Genomic DNA, 17,843 nt, shown 5'->3' on the forward strand with positions numbered 1-17,843 from the left:
GGGTAACGTACCACCATATATTTTGGGGGAAAAAAAGGTCCATTGTGGTCGACCCCATTCCTTGTAAATGAACTTGAAAATAAGTCAGATACGGGAACACCTTAGGCCGCGTACACACGCGCGGACTGTTCGCCCAACCTTGTTCGGCAAACAGTTTGTCAAACAGTCCGCTCAAAATTTGCATGAGCGGACTTGCCCACACACGAGCGGACTGTTTGACGAACAAGGTTGGGCAAACAGTTCGCTCAACTTTTGAAATGAACGGACTCGCCCACGTAAGGCGGAGGCAAGTCCGCCCATTTCGAGCGCGTGTACAGGTAGGCGGGGCCCGCGAAGGAGACGTCGCGGGCTCCGCCGCCTGGAATGGGCTTAAAGGGGAACCCCAACGCCGAAAAAAATCGGCGTGGGGGTTCCCCCCAAGTCCACACCAGACCCTTGTCCGAGCACGCTACCCGGCCGGCCAGGAAAGGGGGGCGAGCGAGCGCGCCCCCCCTCCTGAGCCGTACCAGGCCGCGTGCCCTCAACATGGGGGGGTGCCTTGGGGAAGGGGGGGCCGCGCGGCCCCCCCACCCCAAAGCACCTTGTCCCCATGTTGATGAGGACAAGGGCCTCTTCCCGACAACCCTGGCCGTTGGTTGTCGGGGTCTGCGGGCGGGGGGCTTATCGGAATCCGGGAGCCCCCCTTAAGAAGGGGGCCCCCGGATACCGGCCCCCCACCCTATGTGAATGAGTATGGGGTACAATGTACCCCTACCCATTCACCTGTGAAATAAAGTACAAATAAAAACACAACACAGGGGGAAAAAATATTTTATTGCACAGCCGGGGGTCTTCCGTCTTCGGGGGTCTTCTCGCCGGACTCCTCCGCTATGTGTGTGCAGCTCTTTTGCCAGCGGAGGAGTCCGGCTTTCTTCCTCCCCGCCGCCGGCCTCTTCTCCCGACTTCGGGTGTCTTGTCCCCCTCTTCGGTTCTTCTGCCGGGCCACCGCGCCTGGTCCGGTGGCCCGGTCTTCTGTCGCCGTCTTCCGTCGCCGCCTTCGGTTCTTCTGCCGGGCCACCGCGCCTTCTTGTAGCTCTTTTACAGGCGGTGGCCCGGTCTTCTGTTCTTCTTCTTGTTCTTCTTGTTCTTCTCCAGGCGATGTTGACGCGTCGCTCCCTCCGGCCGGAATGCCAGAGCCGCCCTGCGTTGCCACTTATATAGTGACAATGGGGCGGGGTCACATGGTATATGTCACATGGGTTGATGTCACATGGTGACCCCGCCCCCTTACGATGTCATAGTCCCCATGTGACATCAACCCATGTGACCAACCCATGTGACATATACCATGTGACCCCGCCCCATTGTCACTATATAAGTCACAGCGCAGGGCGGCTCTGGCATTCCGGCCGGAGGGAGCGACGTGTCAACATCTCCTGGAGAAGAACAAGAAGAACAAGAAGAAGAACACGAACGGAAGGCGGCGACGGTGACAGAAGACCGGGCCACCGCCTGTAAAAGAGCTACAAGAAGGCGCGGTGGCCCGGCAGAAGAACCGAAGGCGGCGACGGAAGACGGCGACAGAAGACCGGGCCACCGGACCAGGCGCGGTGGCCCGGCAGAAGAACCGAAGAGGGGGACAAGACCCCCGAAGTCGGGAGAAGAGGCCGGCGGCGGGGAGGAAGAAAGCCGGACTCCTCCGCTGGCAAAAGAGCTACACACACATAGCGGAGGAGTCCGGCGAGAAGACCCCCGAAGACGGAAGACCCCCGGCTGTGCAATAAAATATTTTTTCCCCCTGTGTTGTGTTTTTATTTGTACTTTATTTCACAGGTGAATGGGTAGGGGTACATTGTACCCCATACTCATTCACATAGGGTGGGGGGCCGGTATCCGGGGGCCCCCTTCTTAAAGGGGGCTCCCGGATTCCGATAAGCCCCCCGCCCGCAGACCCCGACAACCAACGGCCAGGGTTGTCGGGAAGAGGCCCTTGTCCTCATCAACATGGGGACAAGGTGCTTTGGGGTGGGGGGGCCGCGCGGCCCCCCCTTCCCCAAGGCACCCCCCATGTTGAGGGCACGCGGCCTGGTACGGCTCAGGAGGGGGGCGCGCTCGCTCGCCCCCCTTTCCTGGCCGGCCGGGTAGCGTGCTCGGACAAGGGTCTGGTGTGGACTTGGGGGGGACCCCCACGCCGATTTTTTTCGGCGTTGGGGTTCCCCTTTAAGCCCATTCCAGGCGGCGGAGCCCGCGACGTTTCCTTCGCGGGCCCCGCCTACCTGTACACGCGCTCGAAATGGGCGGACTTTCCGAGCGGGAACAGTCCGCTCATTTCGAAAGTACAGCGGACAGGCCCACACACGGGCGGACTGTTCGCTCAAACACAGTTTCAGCGGACAGTTTTTCGGAATTTCCGAAAGACTTTGTCCGTCCAACTGTCCGCTGAAACTGTCCGCTGAAAGCCCACACACGAGCGGACTGTCCGCCCAAACACTGTTCCGCGGACAAGGTTGGGCGAACAGTCCGCCCGTGTGTACGCGGCCTTAGGTGAACGGACTGGCTTATGGGACCCAAAAGGCACTGCTACATCAGCAGAGTGTCAGAAACCATGAAACAGACTGAGACAGAAGTACAATCAAATCACACTTGTTTATTAATAAAAATAAAAACGTAAATATAAAAAAGCGTAGTCAAGCATAGCCAGAGTCCAGTAGCCAGATCGGATAGTCAGCCAGTCCAAAGTTCATAAACCAGATCAGGTAATCAGCCAGGCCAGAAGTCAGGGATCCAAGGAGAGCAACTGCAAGCAGGATAAGAAGCCAGGAGGGATGTCAGCAAGCCAGTCTTGAAACAAACAGCAGGAGATGGTTCCTTGTGATGTGACCAATGCGAAGGCAAAGGAAAAAGTGAGCTGGAAGGTTTTAAATAGGCAGGTCAGACGAGCATCTTTGGTAACTGTGGAAAGAGAAGAGAGCTGGCAATTAGCCGACAGCTGAGCGGCCAGCCCAGAGGAGGAAGGGCTAAGCCAGCCCTGACACAGATAGATCTGCTGGCTCCTGAATTTTCAGGGTATCACGCACAGCTGTGGTAAGTGCTCCAACAAGCGCTTTATCGCGCACGGACCCGAAAGGGGACTCATCCTCACTGTCCGACCGGTCCTGAAACGACAGAGCAGGGGTCACCAGCCTCAGTAGGACCCGAGTCTGCATCAGAGCTCTCCCCGGAGGGTGGACAGGGGCCACTTTATAGCTCCTTGCGCCCACGCACAGCCTCCATCTCCAGCCTCGCACACTGTGACGCAGACATCAGTAGACGGTTCATATGTGCTCCCCGGAGCATAAAAGCTCACGACCACCTCTGGGGCTAAGGTATGTTGTGGCCGGCCTAGCGCATAGCTGCGACCTGCACATGCTTGCTGGCCAGGCAGGGGAGACTACAAGGATAAGGGTATCTAGCCTGTCACCCAGCCGGCTGTTGATAGCAGATCACAGGATCATTCATCTTGCGCAAAAAGCAAAGCTTCTGCAGAAAAAACACAAACCCATGGGCCCGTCAGGGTTCCTAGGTCCTTCTCCTTCACTAGGCAAAATAAAACTGAGGCTGCAGTAGCATGCTGAGGGGTTGTTACCTAAGGGGCCACCCCTTGGGCGGAACTAGAAAGTTCTAGTTTTATTATCACATGTTAACCTAGTCCTCTCCTGAAGGTGGCATAACAACCCAATGGTCTAAAGAGAGAAGCTGTGTCAGTCAGTGAATATAAGAGAAATTCCTTTTTTTTCCTCTCTACTAGCGAATTACAATTTGAGATGATGCCCCCAGGACATTATGAAGAAGTATCCTTAAAATTTTACACTTTTAAATAAAATGTTGCTATATATGCACTGTGCACTCATTTGCGTGGCCGAAATGCAGAATGTATATATTCTTAAGATTCAAATATGGGGGAAAAATAGAACTACAAGGATTCTGCCTTTTTTTAATATATTATTGTGGTTATTTTTACCTCAAAAGAAGGGACCCGTTCCTTAAAGCGGAGGTCCACCCTAAAGTGGACCTTCCGCTCATCGGAACCCTCCCCCCCTCCGGTGCCACAATCGGCACCTTTCAGGGGGGAGGGGGGTGCAGTTACCTGGATAATCCAGGTAACTGCAACCACCTCCGGGATAGCTCTCTGCGGAAAGGGGCGTAACTTACGCCCCTTTCCGCAAGTGCCCGCCCCTTCCCGCAAGTGCCCCGCTGCTGCGAAACACACAGCTCCCAGAGGCAGCGGGGAGCGTCCTTATTGCGCAGCGCGATTCGCGCATGCGCAGTAGGGAACCGGGAATTGAAGCCGAAAAGCTCCATTTCCTGATTCCCATACCCAAGATGGTGGCGGCAGGACCCGACAGACGACCTAGCGATCGGCTTCGGGTGCCGACATCGCGGGCGCGCTGGACAGGTAAGTGTCCCTATTTTAAAAGTCAGCAGCTGCAGTATTTGTAGCTGCTGGCTTTTAAAAAAAAAAAAAAAACGCGGAGTCCCGGTGGACTCCCGCTTTAAGAATATCTAGTGTTTACAATTTAAGGAGGCAAATTGCTGACCCATTCAAATGACAGCAGTAATGTAAAGTGTAAGATTAAGGCTTCTATTTATCATTGTGTTTACCAAAGAGTCACATGACAAACCTCCTAACACTTAAACAGCAAGTAAGTGCAGGTCACATAGGTAAAGGAAAATGTGTTCTTTTTCTAGCAGTAATATAAGGTATTTAGATCTATTATTCTCATGCATTCATCTCACCGCATGCATATCCAAAGTGTCCACACTCAGGTCATATGCTTTTAGGTTCATATTCTGAAAGACTTGGTGCAGTGTCTGCTCTTTTCCACCCTCTTCATACACAATTTCTTCATTGTTCTTTTTCATAGCCCGTTTAATAAACCGTAGAAGATGTTTCTGGTTCATACAGGATGCTGCATGGATATGAGTGTCCACCTTTAACAGCAAAGGCTGAGGTAAGTATCACATTAAACTGTAGGTGAACAGACAATAAGCACATGGTGAAAATGAACGAACCTTACGTATATTGTAGAAATCTCTGTGAGGGACCTTCTTTTGAGCTGCTAGTTCTTTCATTTCATTGAGAAGAACATGCATCTGGAAGCGGGAGCTCAGGTACTGCAGTCGACGGTAGCAGAAAGACTTACTATGAGGAATTTAAGCTTGGTAAGTATTAATGAGCATACATAATGGCTTTTGATTAGTTTTACATTTATTTACTGTAAGGAAAAATTTTACAAACACACATCTGACACAGGTTACATCACCAACACCAACACCCCCTTCCCATGGGAGGTTATATGCATACATTTTAGCAGCAAGAACTGTCAGATTCTTGCAGCTAGAATCATGGGTGCTTTCAAACAGCTGGGGCCGTTTAGCCTGTACAAAGAAAATGATAGGCTGAGAGGAGCCATTGCTGACCGCATATACTGTATCCGTATGACCAGCAGTTTCCTATGTTTAGGGACAGATGAGACACTCTGAACACAGACAGATGCCTCCAGGTTTGGACATCTGTCCTTAACCACAGGTGACACCTGCCACCTCTCAACCTACCATTGCTTTGTACAGGCTGAGCGGCTGCAGCTGTCCACATACACCTGGGTTCCCAGTGGCAACAATCCCCTTATTCTTTCCGTTGAGATATGGTGCATGCACATAATCAACTTGAGTCCTTTGTTTGAAAAGCAGGCTAGTCTTTCAAATGAGAAAGCCCAGTGCAACCTACATGCTTGTTAGCAATGCTTTCTATGGTCCTGTCTGTGACAGGAGGTAAGCATTCATGTGTCTCCCTACAGTAATCTGTGTAGTCAAATCTCCCTGATAGCACAGTTACTGTACACAGCTGTTGTCAAAGTTACAAAAGCTGTTATCTGAGCCTTCAGAAAACTGCAACCCTTGCCTGATGCTTGTCATGTGCTGGCTGCATGTGGTACTATTAAAGCAAAGTGCACACTGGAGCGCTGGACTGCGGAGGGGGCGGCAGTGGCTGCCTCAGGCTCCCAGCAGTGTGCTGAGAAGCTGAGCCAGCTACTGGTTTAGGTGTATGGGCAGATCCTGACATTACTGTCAGGATCCCTGCAGAGTCTGGCCCAGCTTTGTGACATCAAGCCCATTGTCGGCTGAATCTGGGTCACAGGAGTGCAGAACTAGACCTTCTTGAAAAGCTACAAGACACATATTTTTACATGTGTGCATACTGTAAATGCACTAGTTTTAACTTGTAACTTTAGCATTTGCCAGGGCCGTAGATATTTTTTTTTCCTGGGGGGGGGTTTAGATCTTTCAAACTTTCAGGCATTATTTACACTTTTATGTTGGGGGAGGTACGGAAAAAACATGTGACAGCAGAGTGGGGCCATAAGACTTTGCAATGCAGTGCAGCAAAAATTATCACCATTCAACGGAATAGAACGCAATTCACGCAGTTGTGGTGTGGTAGTGTACTCAGTACAGTGAGCTCCTCCTAAGCTCCCTAGTTTTCTTATGTTCAGCCTGCTGGATTGTACTAAAAAAAAAACTTACAGTGTGTACCAGGCTTTAGATCTCATGCATATGTTCTAAATGGCCATAGAATGGCAAATATACCATGAATACCTACAGTCAGGATCCCAGATGTTCCAATTTTTGTCAGCTGCTCAGCCTGTTCACCTGAGTGATGGGCTGAAAAGAGCCACTGCTGTTAACATGTATCTGCACATCCAGTGGTCCCCATGTTTAAGCTCTGGGGGACAAAGCAAATCCCATTGGGGTTTAGCCTGGCAGGAACCCAGGCTGACGTCTCTCCCATCACTACTACATTACCAAAGGACTCTGTGGATGTGCGGCACCGGGGATTTTTTTTCTCTCTCCCTTTCATTGACTACATGAGCTGGGATGAGCTCTATCCCTCCCCAGCACTCCTGCAGCACATTCGGTACCATCTACATTACTCCCCACGTCGATTAAACCGGAGCAACACTAGCAAACTGTGGGTCACAGTGGTTACCTGCTATTAGGGACAAATTTCTGACCCTGGATGCAGAGATATTTTAGCCAAGGGCAAAAATGTATCCCTACCTGTAGGTAACCACTGGATGTGCAGATACAGGTGGATACATGTTTACAGCAGCTGACAGCCTTGGCTCTTTTTAGCCCATCACTCAGGTGTACAGGCTGAGCAGACATTGGAACATCTGATCCTGGGTGCATGTATTTGGAGTATACGTGCTGCACCATGATTATGTAGGATGTATAAATGAGACAAGACTGGATTTTAGCTAACCTTATTGTGCAAGTTGAGCAGGTGCAAGGTGCAACATATTGTGATAGGCAGTAAATTCAGTGATTTATTTAAACCTTAAAAAAACTGTGTCCTGAGAAAATTTATGAAATGTTTTAAGAGATGAAAAAATAAAAAAAATATTGTGCACTGCCTACCACAGGATGGCCCTTTGCACCTGTTCAATATGGTTGGCTTTGCTTCTAGATTGTAAGCTCTAACGAGCAGGGCCCTCTGATCCCTCCTGTATTGATTTGTATTGTAAGTGTACTGTCTGCCCTCATATTGTAAAGCACTGCGCAAACTGTTGGCGCTATATAAATCCTGAATAATAATAATAATAATAATTTAGTCCTAAACTGCAGCAAACCCAGCTTTTGAACTTGTACATACAAGTACCGGTAAGCATATAATAAGGCTTATCTGTAGGTATAGTGAATATTTCCTAAACTTGTGTTAAGGAGATATTCACATGGAAAGCAGCCGTTGAAGTCACTGGTGCATGCGCTCTGAAGGGATGGCATACTGCTTGGTTGTACTTCTGCATTTTTGTGACCCATTTTTAGCCGACAGACAGCTATTGCCTGCTGTCAGCCGATATCGCTCAGTAGGTCCAGGCTGTGGAAAGATCCTGACTTTAAAGTCAGGTTTACCCAGATGCCTGGACCAGCAGCTGCTCCTGCCCCCTCCACAGCCTGGCATTCCAGTGAGCTTGGGGGGGGGGGCAGAGCCAGGAACTGACAGTCACCACTCTTTGCTCACTAAAGCCTGAGAATTGAGTAATCAGCGGTCTTTGATCGCTCTGTTGTTGGGCTTAGAAGCAGCTGGGGACAGATGCAACATTGGATCGATACTCCATCCACCTTGGTAAGTATAATAAAAAAAAGAAACATCTTTTTTTAAAGGAAAAAAAAAATCCCCCTCTCCCTCCTAAGGACCCTGTCTCCCCAAGCAAATATTCCCACTGTAAAATATCTCCCTCCCTCAAATATATCCCAATAAAAATTAAAACCCCCTGTCTCTAAACCGACCCACCAAAGCAAAAATATATCCCTCAGCCAATACCCTCTCCACCAGCAAAGATTTCTAATTATGAAGAAAATCTCCCTTCATCCAATCAAACTACTTCCCAGAAGCCAAAGACATGCAGGTAGGTTAATTGGCTTCTGTCCAAAATTGGCCCTAGTATATGAATGGGGACCTTAGATTGTGGGCTCCTTGAGGGTAGGGAGCAATGTGAGTGTGTGCAATGTACAGGGAGAGGGACAATTGTAGACACTCACTCAGGTTGAACTGGATGGACTGGTGTCTTTATTCAACCTTACTAACTATGAAGCAAAACCCTTCCATTAACCACCCCCTGTAAACGTCTCCACAAGAAACCCCTCCCCCTTCTCCAAAAGCATCCCCCTTTCCTTAACCCCCCCACAAAAAGGAACTCCCCTAGACTGGAATTCTTACTTCCTCCTTCCTAAAACAGAAAATTGATGCCTCCCCACTTACCAGACCTCAGATTCAGCACGGCATAGAAGTAGGAAAACTTCTGCATCTCGTCTCCTTTCAGCTGTGTCATATGATACCTTGAGGAGGTGCCTAGGAGTTCCCTCAACTGTGCACTGTCAATTGCTGGCATCTGTGACCTTGCAGTAATTTCATGCTTTTTAGGGGGACAATAGAATGGGGGGCTGGCTGCTGCACTTCAAAACTCTGATTGCTTCTATTGTGCTGAGGCTAAACAGCAGGGACATTGTCTGGGCATTTTTCAAGGATGCTCTGTGGGGGGGGGGGGGGTTGAACACCCCTGACTCCCCCCTTATCTACACCTCTGGCATCTGCATAGAAAAAAGGAAACCTTAGTTCTACCAGTGCATCTAGTAGACAGGGAATTGGCAGTACCATATATATATACTAACAGCACCTCATGTCATCTAACATGCAGCAGTCATGTGCTTCCTCCTCAATTCAAATTTACTCACATGGGGCCATTGATAATAAGAGACATAAGGACATTCATATCCGCTACAAATTCCTGCAGATCTGGGTATGGAAGGTCAAGCTCTGTCGTCCTGTGAAGAAAAATGTGGCATGTAATAGACACATTTCATAACACTGGGAAAATGAAGTGGTACAGAGTAAAAAGGAAGTACACAGGAGACATTTACAGTGGAAAAGAAATAAGATGTGACCATATCAACAGCATAGATTAATAGGAAACAGAGGAGTTGCAGGTTTATTTCTGGTAATCAAAAGGAAGATACCGCATTTCATTAATGAAGTTAACCAGAAGTGTTATATACAAATGCAGCAATAGTCTTGCTAACACTAGCTACCCAGGATTCCAACCATCTGCAGTTGCACCTTCATGTCCCAGCCTGGGCTACCCTGACAGCAATAATCCAAAAGAAAGAGGCATTCACAGCATCAATCCAACGAATGGGATTATTAGTGTGGAAAGCACAGATACATGGGAAAACAGTAGCTAATGCCTTGACACATTTTTCACCAATGTTTAAGCATCTGTTGGTGCAAAACACATCATGGTATTAGCTGCTTTAGCCAATGTACAGTATCTGTGCTTTATACATGAAAAAAAACCTCCATGAATTGCATCACTGCTCCAGCAGGCTCTCTCTTTTGGATTTCAGAAGTGCTATATATACCCGCTTAATCCTGCCATGTCAGCATATACTGTACTGGGAACCTCTTAATGCTGCAAATGAGGTCTGTTTTTGATGCAAACAACCTAAGTGACCAGAATTTAGAGGCGTTCTGAAGTGAGATGACAGTCAGGACCTTGATCTTGCCCTTTCCCATCCTTTAAGCCTCTAGGGGTCACTGTCTATCATGGGAATGAGCTAATGCTGTGGCTTAGAAAATGGTACAAACAAGGACCCATCAGATCATTAAATATGTACATACCTGGGGGGCTCTGTTATCCTTCTGCAATAATCTGGTTTGCGTGCTGCTGTACCCGGTAATTCTGCTCCTCTGCTAGTGGCCCAGGTTCCTGACACCCTGGGGATGTCCACCATGACTGCCAAACAGAAAGGGAAGTCACCACTGAAACAGTGGCAGACCCGATCTTCACGAGGCTGGAACTCAGGCTCCACCCCCGCCATCTTGCCTCTTGTGTCTTCCTCCATGTGTGCACAGCATCCAGCCACAAGGATGGAGTTTGCACAAACTGTGGTGGCTCAGAGCCTTCGGGGCCCCTCCACCAAGACCTCCGGAAGCAGAAAATGATGCAGGGGCTATTATCAAGCCCATTTTGGAAGCCATGTCAGGCTGCTCATGTCACTGTTCACCTCTCTCCTCTCCCGGGCTGACAACTACAACGGGAGGGCCCGAGAACTCCTGCTGACGTCAGCTGGGAGGAGGGAAGGAGAGGAGGAGAGCGACGAGCAGTCACCGAGAGGCGCTCTGAAATGAGGTAGAAATCTGCTTATTTTTTTATAAACCACAGAGAGAGGGATACATAATGTTATCTAACAGAGGGGATTGTATAATTATGATACAGTTATTATAGCAGCATGAAGGGGCGGGGAGCCGAGTGGCACTGTCACCAACTGACAGGCAAGGAGGAGGGGGAGATAAGGAAATAGGAGAGCTGTGGATTATGGAGGCAAGTAAACTGACCATGGTGTCAGCAGCCCTGATAAACAGTGGTCCGTTTACAGGGGGAAGGCAGAACCAGGCAGGATCAGACAGGTTTTTTAGGTTATACAAAAGGCTAAATGACACAGCACAAGCACTGTGCTGTTATTCGTGCTTTTAGAGCACAAGAACATTCTTTTTAGGGTTACAAACACTTTAAACAGCTTCTAGCTTTGGAAGATCTACCGCTGACCTATGTGGTTGAGAGAGTCCATCGAGTTCCTGCAGGTCAGCGCCCCCCAGGTCCCCCCCACCTGCGGCCTTTTTTTGGCCCTTTTCTTAACTACAGAGACAGGAATCAGATTTTGGCTGAAGCAAAAAAACATCCGGATCTTCAGTTTGAAAAAGCCAAGAATATGTTATTCCCTGATTTTTCAGCCAAAACGCAGAGAAGACATCGCTCCTTTAATGATGTCAGACGAAGGCTACAAGTCAAAGGCTTTCAATACAGCATGTTATAATCCAGCTCCACATTCAGCACAAAGGCGCAGTCAAGTTCTTTGAAACTCCTCAGGAGGCCAGTGACTGGCTGGACACAGACTCGTAAAGGCCTTTTGGTTCCTTATGCTTTCCCTTTCCTACAAATGTTTAGATCCTCAGCTGCCAATAAATGCATCTTTATTACTCCTGTTGAGTTTTGCTGTAAGCTATATGTTCTCGCTTTTGTTGCACTACCAGAAATTCCTGAGACTGCACTGTGTCCCACTTTAACTTTGGATCAATGGGTCCCTCGTTGATCTTGAACTCCGGCAGTTCTATTGCTCATTTCTCCAGGTCCATGCAGTCTCCCTGGGAAACACAGCAGAGTCACCTAGTACAGCCGAACTTTCGTGAACAGCGGTTGGGCCTCAAGTGTTTTTATCAGTTCAAGATTAGGCTGCATACCAGATGTTTTCTTACCATACCAGACGTTTTCTTAATTTTTAAGCCACTCAAGCAAGCTCCTGGTGCTGCTCAGACCCTGGATCCAGAGAGCTACTTATTCCTTTTTTGCTAGAGGGGTCTCTATCCTTATTAGTAAAGTCATCCCATGTACCATACATCAGGTTACATAATTACATAGTAAGGTTGAATAAAGAGTCCATCCAGTTCAACATGAGTGAGTGTCTACAATTGTCCCTATCCCTGTACATTGCACACTCACATCAGTCCCTACGCTCAAGGAGCCCACAATCCAAGGTCCCCATCCATATACTAGGGCCAGTTTTGGACAGAAGCCAAGTAACTTACCTGCATGTCTTTGGAGTGTGGGAGGAAACTGGAGTACCCAGAGGAAGCCCACGCAGGCACAGGGAGAACATGCAAACTCCAGACAGGTAGTGTCATGGTTGGGATTTGAACCAGTGACCCTTTTTACTGCTAGGCGAGAGTGCTAACCACTACACCACTGTGCCGCTCTTAAATACCGTTTTCCAAAAGATTTATTGAGATTGTACAGTTGAAACATTTAAAAACCAGAAAGCCAGATTGCGTTAGACGGTTACAAACTGGAAGTAACACAAAGATGCTAGAAGCTCCGCGGACATCGATGACTCAACAGGCGGGGGTTGACCTAGTTACAGACCCAGCGGGTATCCTGACCAAATTTAGGCACTATTTCTCTTCACTATATGCACCCATCATTCCCATATATGACCCTACTGCCCTGGACTCTCTATTGGAAAATTTAGCTCTTGGTTCTTACCGAAAACTGATTGAGATGCCCTGGAAGCCAAGATAATGCCTCTGAAGATTGAGGCAGCTATTTTTTCCTTTCCTCCTCATAAGGCCCCAGGGCCTGACAGGTTTCCACCTGACTGCTACTGTACAAAACGTATGCAGAATTAATAGCACCCCACCTTGGCGCACTGTTTGTCCACTGCCTAGAACACCCCCACTGTGAGCACTGAACTTATTCTCTCTGGAGAAGAGACGCTTGAGAGAGTATATGATTTCAATTTATAAATACCATACTGGTGACCCCACAATAGGGATAAAACTTTTTTGCAGAAGGGAGTTTAACAAGACATGAGTCCACTCATTAAAATGAGAAGAAAAGAGGCTTAACCTTAAACTACGTAGAGGGTTCTTTACTCTAAGAGCAGAAAGGGGGTGGAATACCCTTCCACAGGCAGTGGTCTCAGCGGGTGCATCGATAGTTTTAAAAAACTATTAGATAAGCGCTTGAACGACCACAACATACAGGGATATACAATGTAATACTGACATATAATCACACACATAGGTTGGACTTGATGGACTTTTTTCAACCTTACCTACTATGTAACTATGTAACAGACCCTCCATCAATGCTAGATGCCTATATCGTCCTCCTTCCAAAACCAGGCAAGGATCCCACAGAATGCGCCTCCCATATGGACCTTAAAATTCTAACTAAGAGTTTAGCAACCTGGTTGGCAAAGATTATTTCCTCCTCAGTTGATAGTGACCAGACTGGTTTTATGACAGGCACTAACTTAGGAACAGTATTTACACATCTCCAACTCCCTAATACGGGACCGCCGAGTAGAGTTTTAGTATCTATTGATATAGAGAAAGCTTTTGACTCTGTCCATTGGCACTACATGCAGAAGGACCTGGAGCTGATAGGATTTGGGCCTCTCTATCAGGAATGGATTGCACTGTTATATAGCAGCCCCCCGGATGGAGATCCGGCTTGGACTCTGTCTCCCCCTTTTTTGATATAGGCACCAGGAAAGAGTGTCCCCTCTCTCTCTTTCTTTTTGCACTTACAATGGAGCCCCTGGCGCAAGCCCTTTGATCCTCACAGGCAGTTGGGGCCATTCAGGCTATTGGTGCCATTCCTCAGGGATCTGGAGCCTTTTCTCCGTGACACCTTGACTATACTAAATGAATTTGCCTCCTATTTGGGTCTTAAAGTTAATTGGGGAAAATCGTCCATCTTGCCACTAGACAAGGGAGCCAAGATAGTGCCCAATCCAGGTCTCCTACTGTGTTGGTTTCTTGCTTTATTTACTTAGGAGTCCAAATTACTGCTCATGTTAATGACTATATGCCCCTGAATTTAGTCCCCCTGGTGTCGCAATTAAAACAGAGTCCAGACCTAGAAAAAGCTCCCACTGTCTTTAATGGACAGACTAAACCTCCTTAAAATGAAAGTCCTTCCGGTTATCTTATACTTTTTATAAATATTATTTAAGAAAACTGGATAGTGTCATCAGCTTGTTCCTATGGTCCCCCCATCCCCTGGCAAATGGGGTCAGGGAGGCTTAGCACCTGCCAGATTGGCAGAAATACTATTGGCTTATGGCAGACGATGGGGATTCACTGTGCTGGAAGCGGCGTATCTTGGATCTTATAAAAGTTTAAGGTTCGCCTTGTTTAGAGGTACCAAGTCTTCTCTTCCGCTTACAATAACCATGAAGGCCACCATTAAAGCCTGGGAAGCTGCAACCAAATTGTCGAGTCCTAGTGTTGAGTCCTAGTCAAGCTGATATTTCACCATCCTCTTATCTCTTTCTCTCCTTCCTCACTTTTATGGTCTAATTGACCCTATGGTATGGATGACTAAGAGCCTTAAAACAGTAGAGGACATCATTAGAGTGGGAGAACTCCTCACCTTTGATCAGCTGAAAGCAAGACATGGACTCCCCAACCCCATGCATTTCAGGTACAATTTCGTGAATTGGGGTAGAAACTCAGCCTTCTTCGGCTGTTGAAAATAAACGGATGAGGGTTTACCTAAAACGTTATCTGTGGCTTACAAGGAATTACTTAAGAAGACACCGCCTGCAGTGACAAGATATAGGGAGAATTGGAGTTCTAAAGTGCCTAACATTCAGGGGGAAGATTGGGATGATCTGTGGGAACAGCCTTTTAAGTACCTTGTGTCGGCTAGGGACAAACTAATGCAGTTCAAATCCCTCCATAGGATCTATTATACACCCGCTAGGTTGGCTAGTATGTACCCTAACTCCTCAGCTGAGTGTATTTTCTGCTGATAATGCTGAACACAACTTTTGGAAATGTCAACGGATCCAAGACCTTTGGTTGGAAGTTACTACTTGCATAACAGAAGAAACCACAGTTCCCATCCCAATGTCAATCAGGGTCTGTCTCCAAGGACTGGTAGAGGATGTGGTGCCTTCCAGAGCCCTCAGGACTTTGCTCAGCATTTTGTAATTCTATATCAGAAAAGCTATTCTTTTACATTGGAAAAAGCCTAGCGCCCTTCTGGAAGGGCCTGGTGAACTCAATGCTACCATTCTACAGAGCCACTTATGTTTATAGGGGTTGCATGAAAAAATTTGACAAAGTATGGCAAGTTTGGTTACCTCCATCCTCTAATACAGGATAATATCGTTGGGTCATTTCTGAGCAGAAGTGAGTCTGATTAATACTAGGGGCCCTCTTCACCCCTGTCTCCCCTTCATAGGTACTTAGGGGCCCATAAATTGGTATTGGATTAGTTTAGTACTTAAAAGTAGCCTTAGGTTCCATGGCCTTTTTCACCTTACAATAGCCCTGATGGTGTACTTGGAATTACTGTGACACTTTCTATTCAGGTAATTTCTTGGTGCATTTTTTGCCCTTAAACAATTGTAAATATGTACATACCTGATCACTGGATGGTTTCAGTCACTGGGGCATTCTTACATTAAAAACAGACCTAATGTGCAGGTACTTTCTATTTGCTAACAGTTTAAGTAGGTGCACATACAATACCTTCATGGAAAACAGGCTATGGCCAGAACAAGACAATTTTGAAGCTGAATTCAAAGAACTAAGTTATTTTATAAAAACTGCAAGCATGGCATGAATTATGTCCAATAAGGTGCCTGCCGCCTCCTAGACTTATCTCTATTATTTACATCTGACAGGTTTATTATGCTCCAGGAAGATAACTTCAAAAGCTCCAATTCTGCTTGATCTGACCTCAGCTCTTTCAACAGCAGAGTCGCTGGAACTGCTATGCCTGCCCCTCCACTTGTTCTGCCTATCTCAGAAGCCTTTTTATTATGTTTACAAAATACAAAGGCGTCCGCGAATAGGCAGCACAGGAGAAGGGTGGCTCTTGTAGCTGTTGTGTGCTTCTCTTCTCTCACAGCCAGAGTGTATCCCACGGAAGTGCAATAAACCTGTCACATATATATAATAGAGATAAGTCCTGGATGTGACATGCACCTAATTAGACTTAAAGTGGACGTAAACCCCCCCTTTTTTTTAATTAAGGCTTACACCTTGTACAGTATAGGATTTCATGTCATCTGTGCCCAGTCTTGCCACAAAGAGTTAATTCAGCTCTGAGCAGTCCTCTTATTTTTTTTTCAGTGAGATAAAAACTGACACACAGAGAAAGAGTCAGTTTTTCCCCCTTGCTGTGAGTGACAGGTGATTTACATATTTCATGCACGAGCCTGAGAGAGACATTCTGTGTACTTCAGATCCCCTCCTCCTTTCTTCTCCAGCTCTCTCAAAATTGGCTGCTCCACATGTCAGCATGATTGGGCATGCTGAAGTCATGTGGTGACTTTTATGGGTTTTGACTGTATGTTAGTGATCATAGCAGAAGTTTAGTTTAAGAAATATACAGGAGAAAATGCATGTTGACAAGGGGAGTGTAGAGGTGAGTGGGGAGTCTACTGACATCACGATTCCACCCACCGAGCTCCAGACAACAGACCCACCCACAGAATCTGCATTTTTTTTGTCTCATAACAGACAGAGAGGAGACATTTGACAAGTAAGGATACATGCAGGAGGCATGTATATCCTTATAGATAACCACTATGACAGTAGTTAAGAAAGGATGAGAGTGTGTTTACATCCACTTTAACTCATAGAGTGCCTGCACATTTTGCAAAATTGCTGAGTTCCTGAAATTCACCTTTAAGTCAGCTTTTGCTTCAGTTTTCTCCAGTATAACTAGAATCAAACAGCACCTGACTAACAAAAAAAACTGTTTAGGGTTTGCACTGAAATTTCATTTACTCTATAAAATGGGCTGAATCAGATAAATATTATTCTTACGCATCAGTGATATCTCGCTTTGTGTACACATGAATCACACCATTAACCATCTTCAGTCCTAATTTCAAGTCAGAAGGCATAGTGCTTGGATCACACACTTCATATGGGTGCTGGTGGGAGAAGGGAGGATGAACAGGGGCATCTGTTAAAGAAAAGTGTGTGTGTATTAATATCTTGTAATAGCTAACAACCAAATAAAATATAGTATATGCTGAACATGTTATGTAAAAAGCAGAAAGCAAATATATTATTCACCACATCATTTTATTATCTTGACATCTTAAAGTGGAACTTTATTTAGAAAACAGTCCTCATAGATGACATCAGGCTAGCCCCTTTTGCAGGTATAGCTATGTAAAAAATTAAACATATGTACCTATCCAGTAATACACTGTCTCACCCTACTTTGCACATGCTCAGTTGCACTCCATTTTTTAGGCATTTTTAGACACTGCTGAGTTTGTAGAGGCCGATCTGCTGACAGCCTTATAGCGGAATTCAGCCTTAAAGTGGAATTAAACCCTCCTATCTTTCAAAGCCAAGGGAGCTTCTTCTGTTTGATCTGCAACTGCCATGCTGCTGGACATGTTATCATTTATGACACCAGCCATTTGATGGTTTGACAGTTTGGTTGAGGACACAGGCAAATGTGACAGTTAGCAATCCTGGCATTCCAGGAATGTAACTGTTTTTTTAAAAATGTTAAATTGATGGGTTTAGTTCCGCTTTATGATTTACTGCTGTTTAGGGCTTTGGGCCTCAGCAAAATGGCACCCTCCAGCAAGAAGAAACAGGAGCAATGCTGGAGGCTATTTACAGTACACACTAATTTTGGTAACTTAATTTTAATGTGGAATGCATGTTCCTTGCCAACGAACATTATTTTTTATCAAGTTGTTATGGGTAAAGTTTCGCTTTA

The 17,843-nt window shown here is 46.7% G+C and overlaps 1 protein-coding gene across 4 annotated transcripts in view; it reads right to left on the reverse strand.

The window, feature by feature from the left end:
- AMPD2 (adenosine monophosphate deaminase 2) overlaps positions 1-17,843 on the reverse strand; it is a 304,820-nt gene that overhangs the window by 141,836 nt on the left and 145,141 nt on the right. For all 4 annotated transcript variants that reach the window (XM_077481332.1, XM_077481334.1, XM_077481335.1 and 1 more), the window contains exons 7-10: positions 16,925-17,066; positions 9,256-9,345; positions 5,032-5,161; positions 4,756-4,950 (exon numbers count right to left, since the gene is read on the reverse strand). In XM_077481332.1, coding sequence (XP_077337458.1) covers positions 4,756-4,950; positions 5,032-5,161; positions 9,256-9,345; positions 16,925-17,066 — 557 coding nt within the window. The remainder of the gene's footprint in view (positions 1-4,755; positions 4,951-5,031; positions 5,162-9,255; positions 9,346-16,924; positions 17,067-17,843) is intronic.

Source organism: Lithobates pipiens, unplaced genomic scaffold, assembly GCF_037356315.1.
Source record: "Lithobates pipiens isolate NorthernLeopardFrog02 unplaced genomic scaffold, aLitPip1_a1.2 Scaffold_16, whole genome shotgun sequence".
Lineage (NCBI taxonomy): Eukaryota > Metazoa > Chordata > Amphibia > Anura > Ranidae > Lithobates > Lithobates pipiens.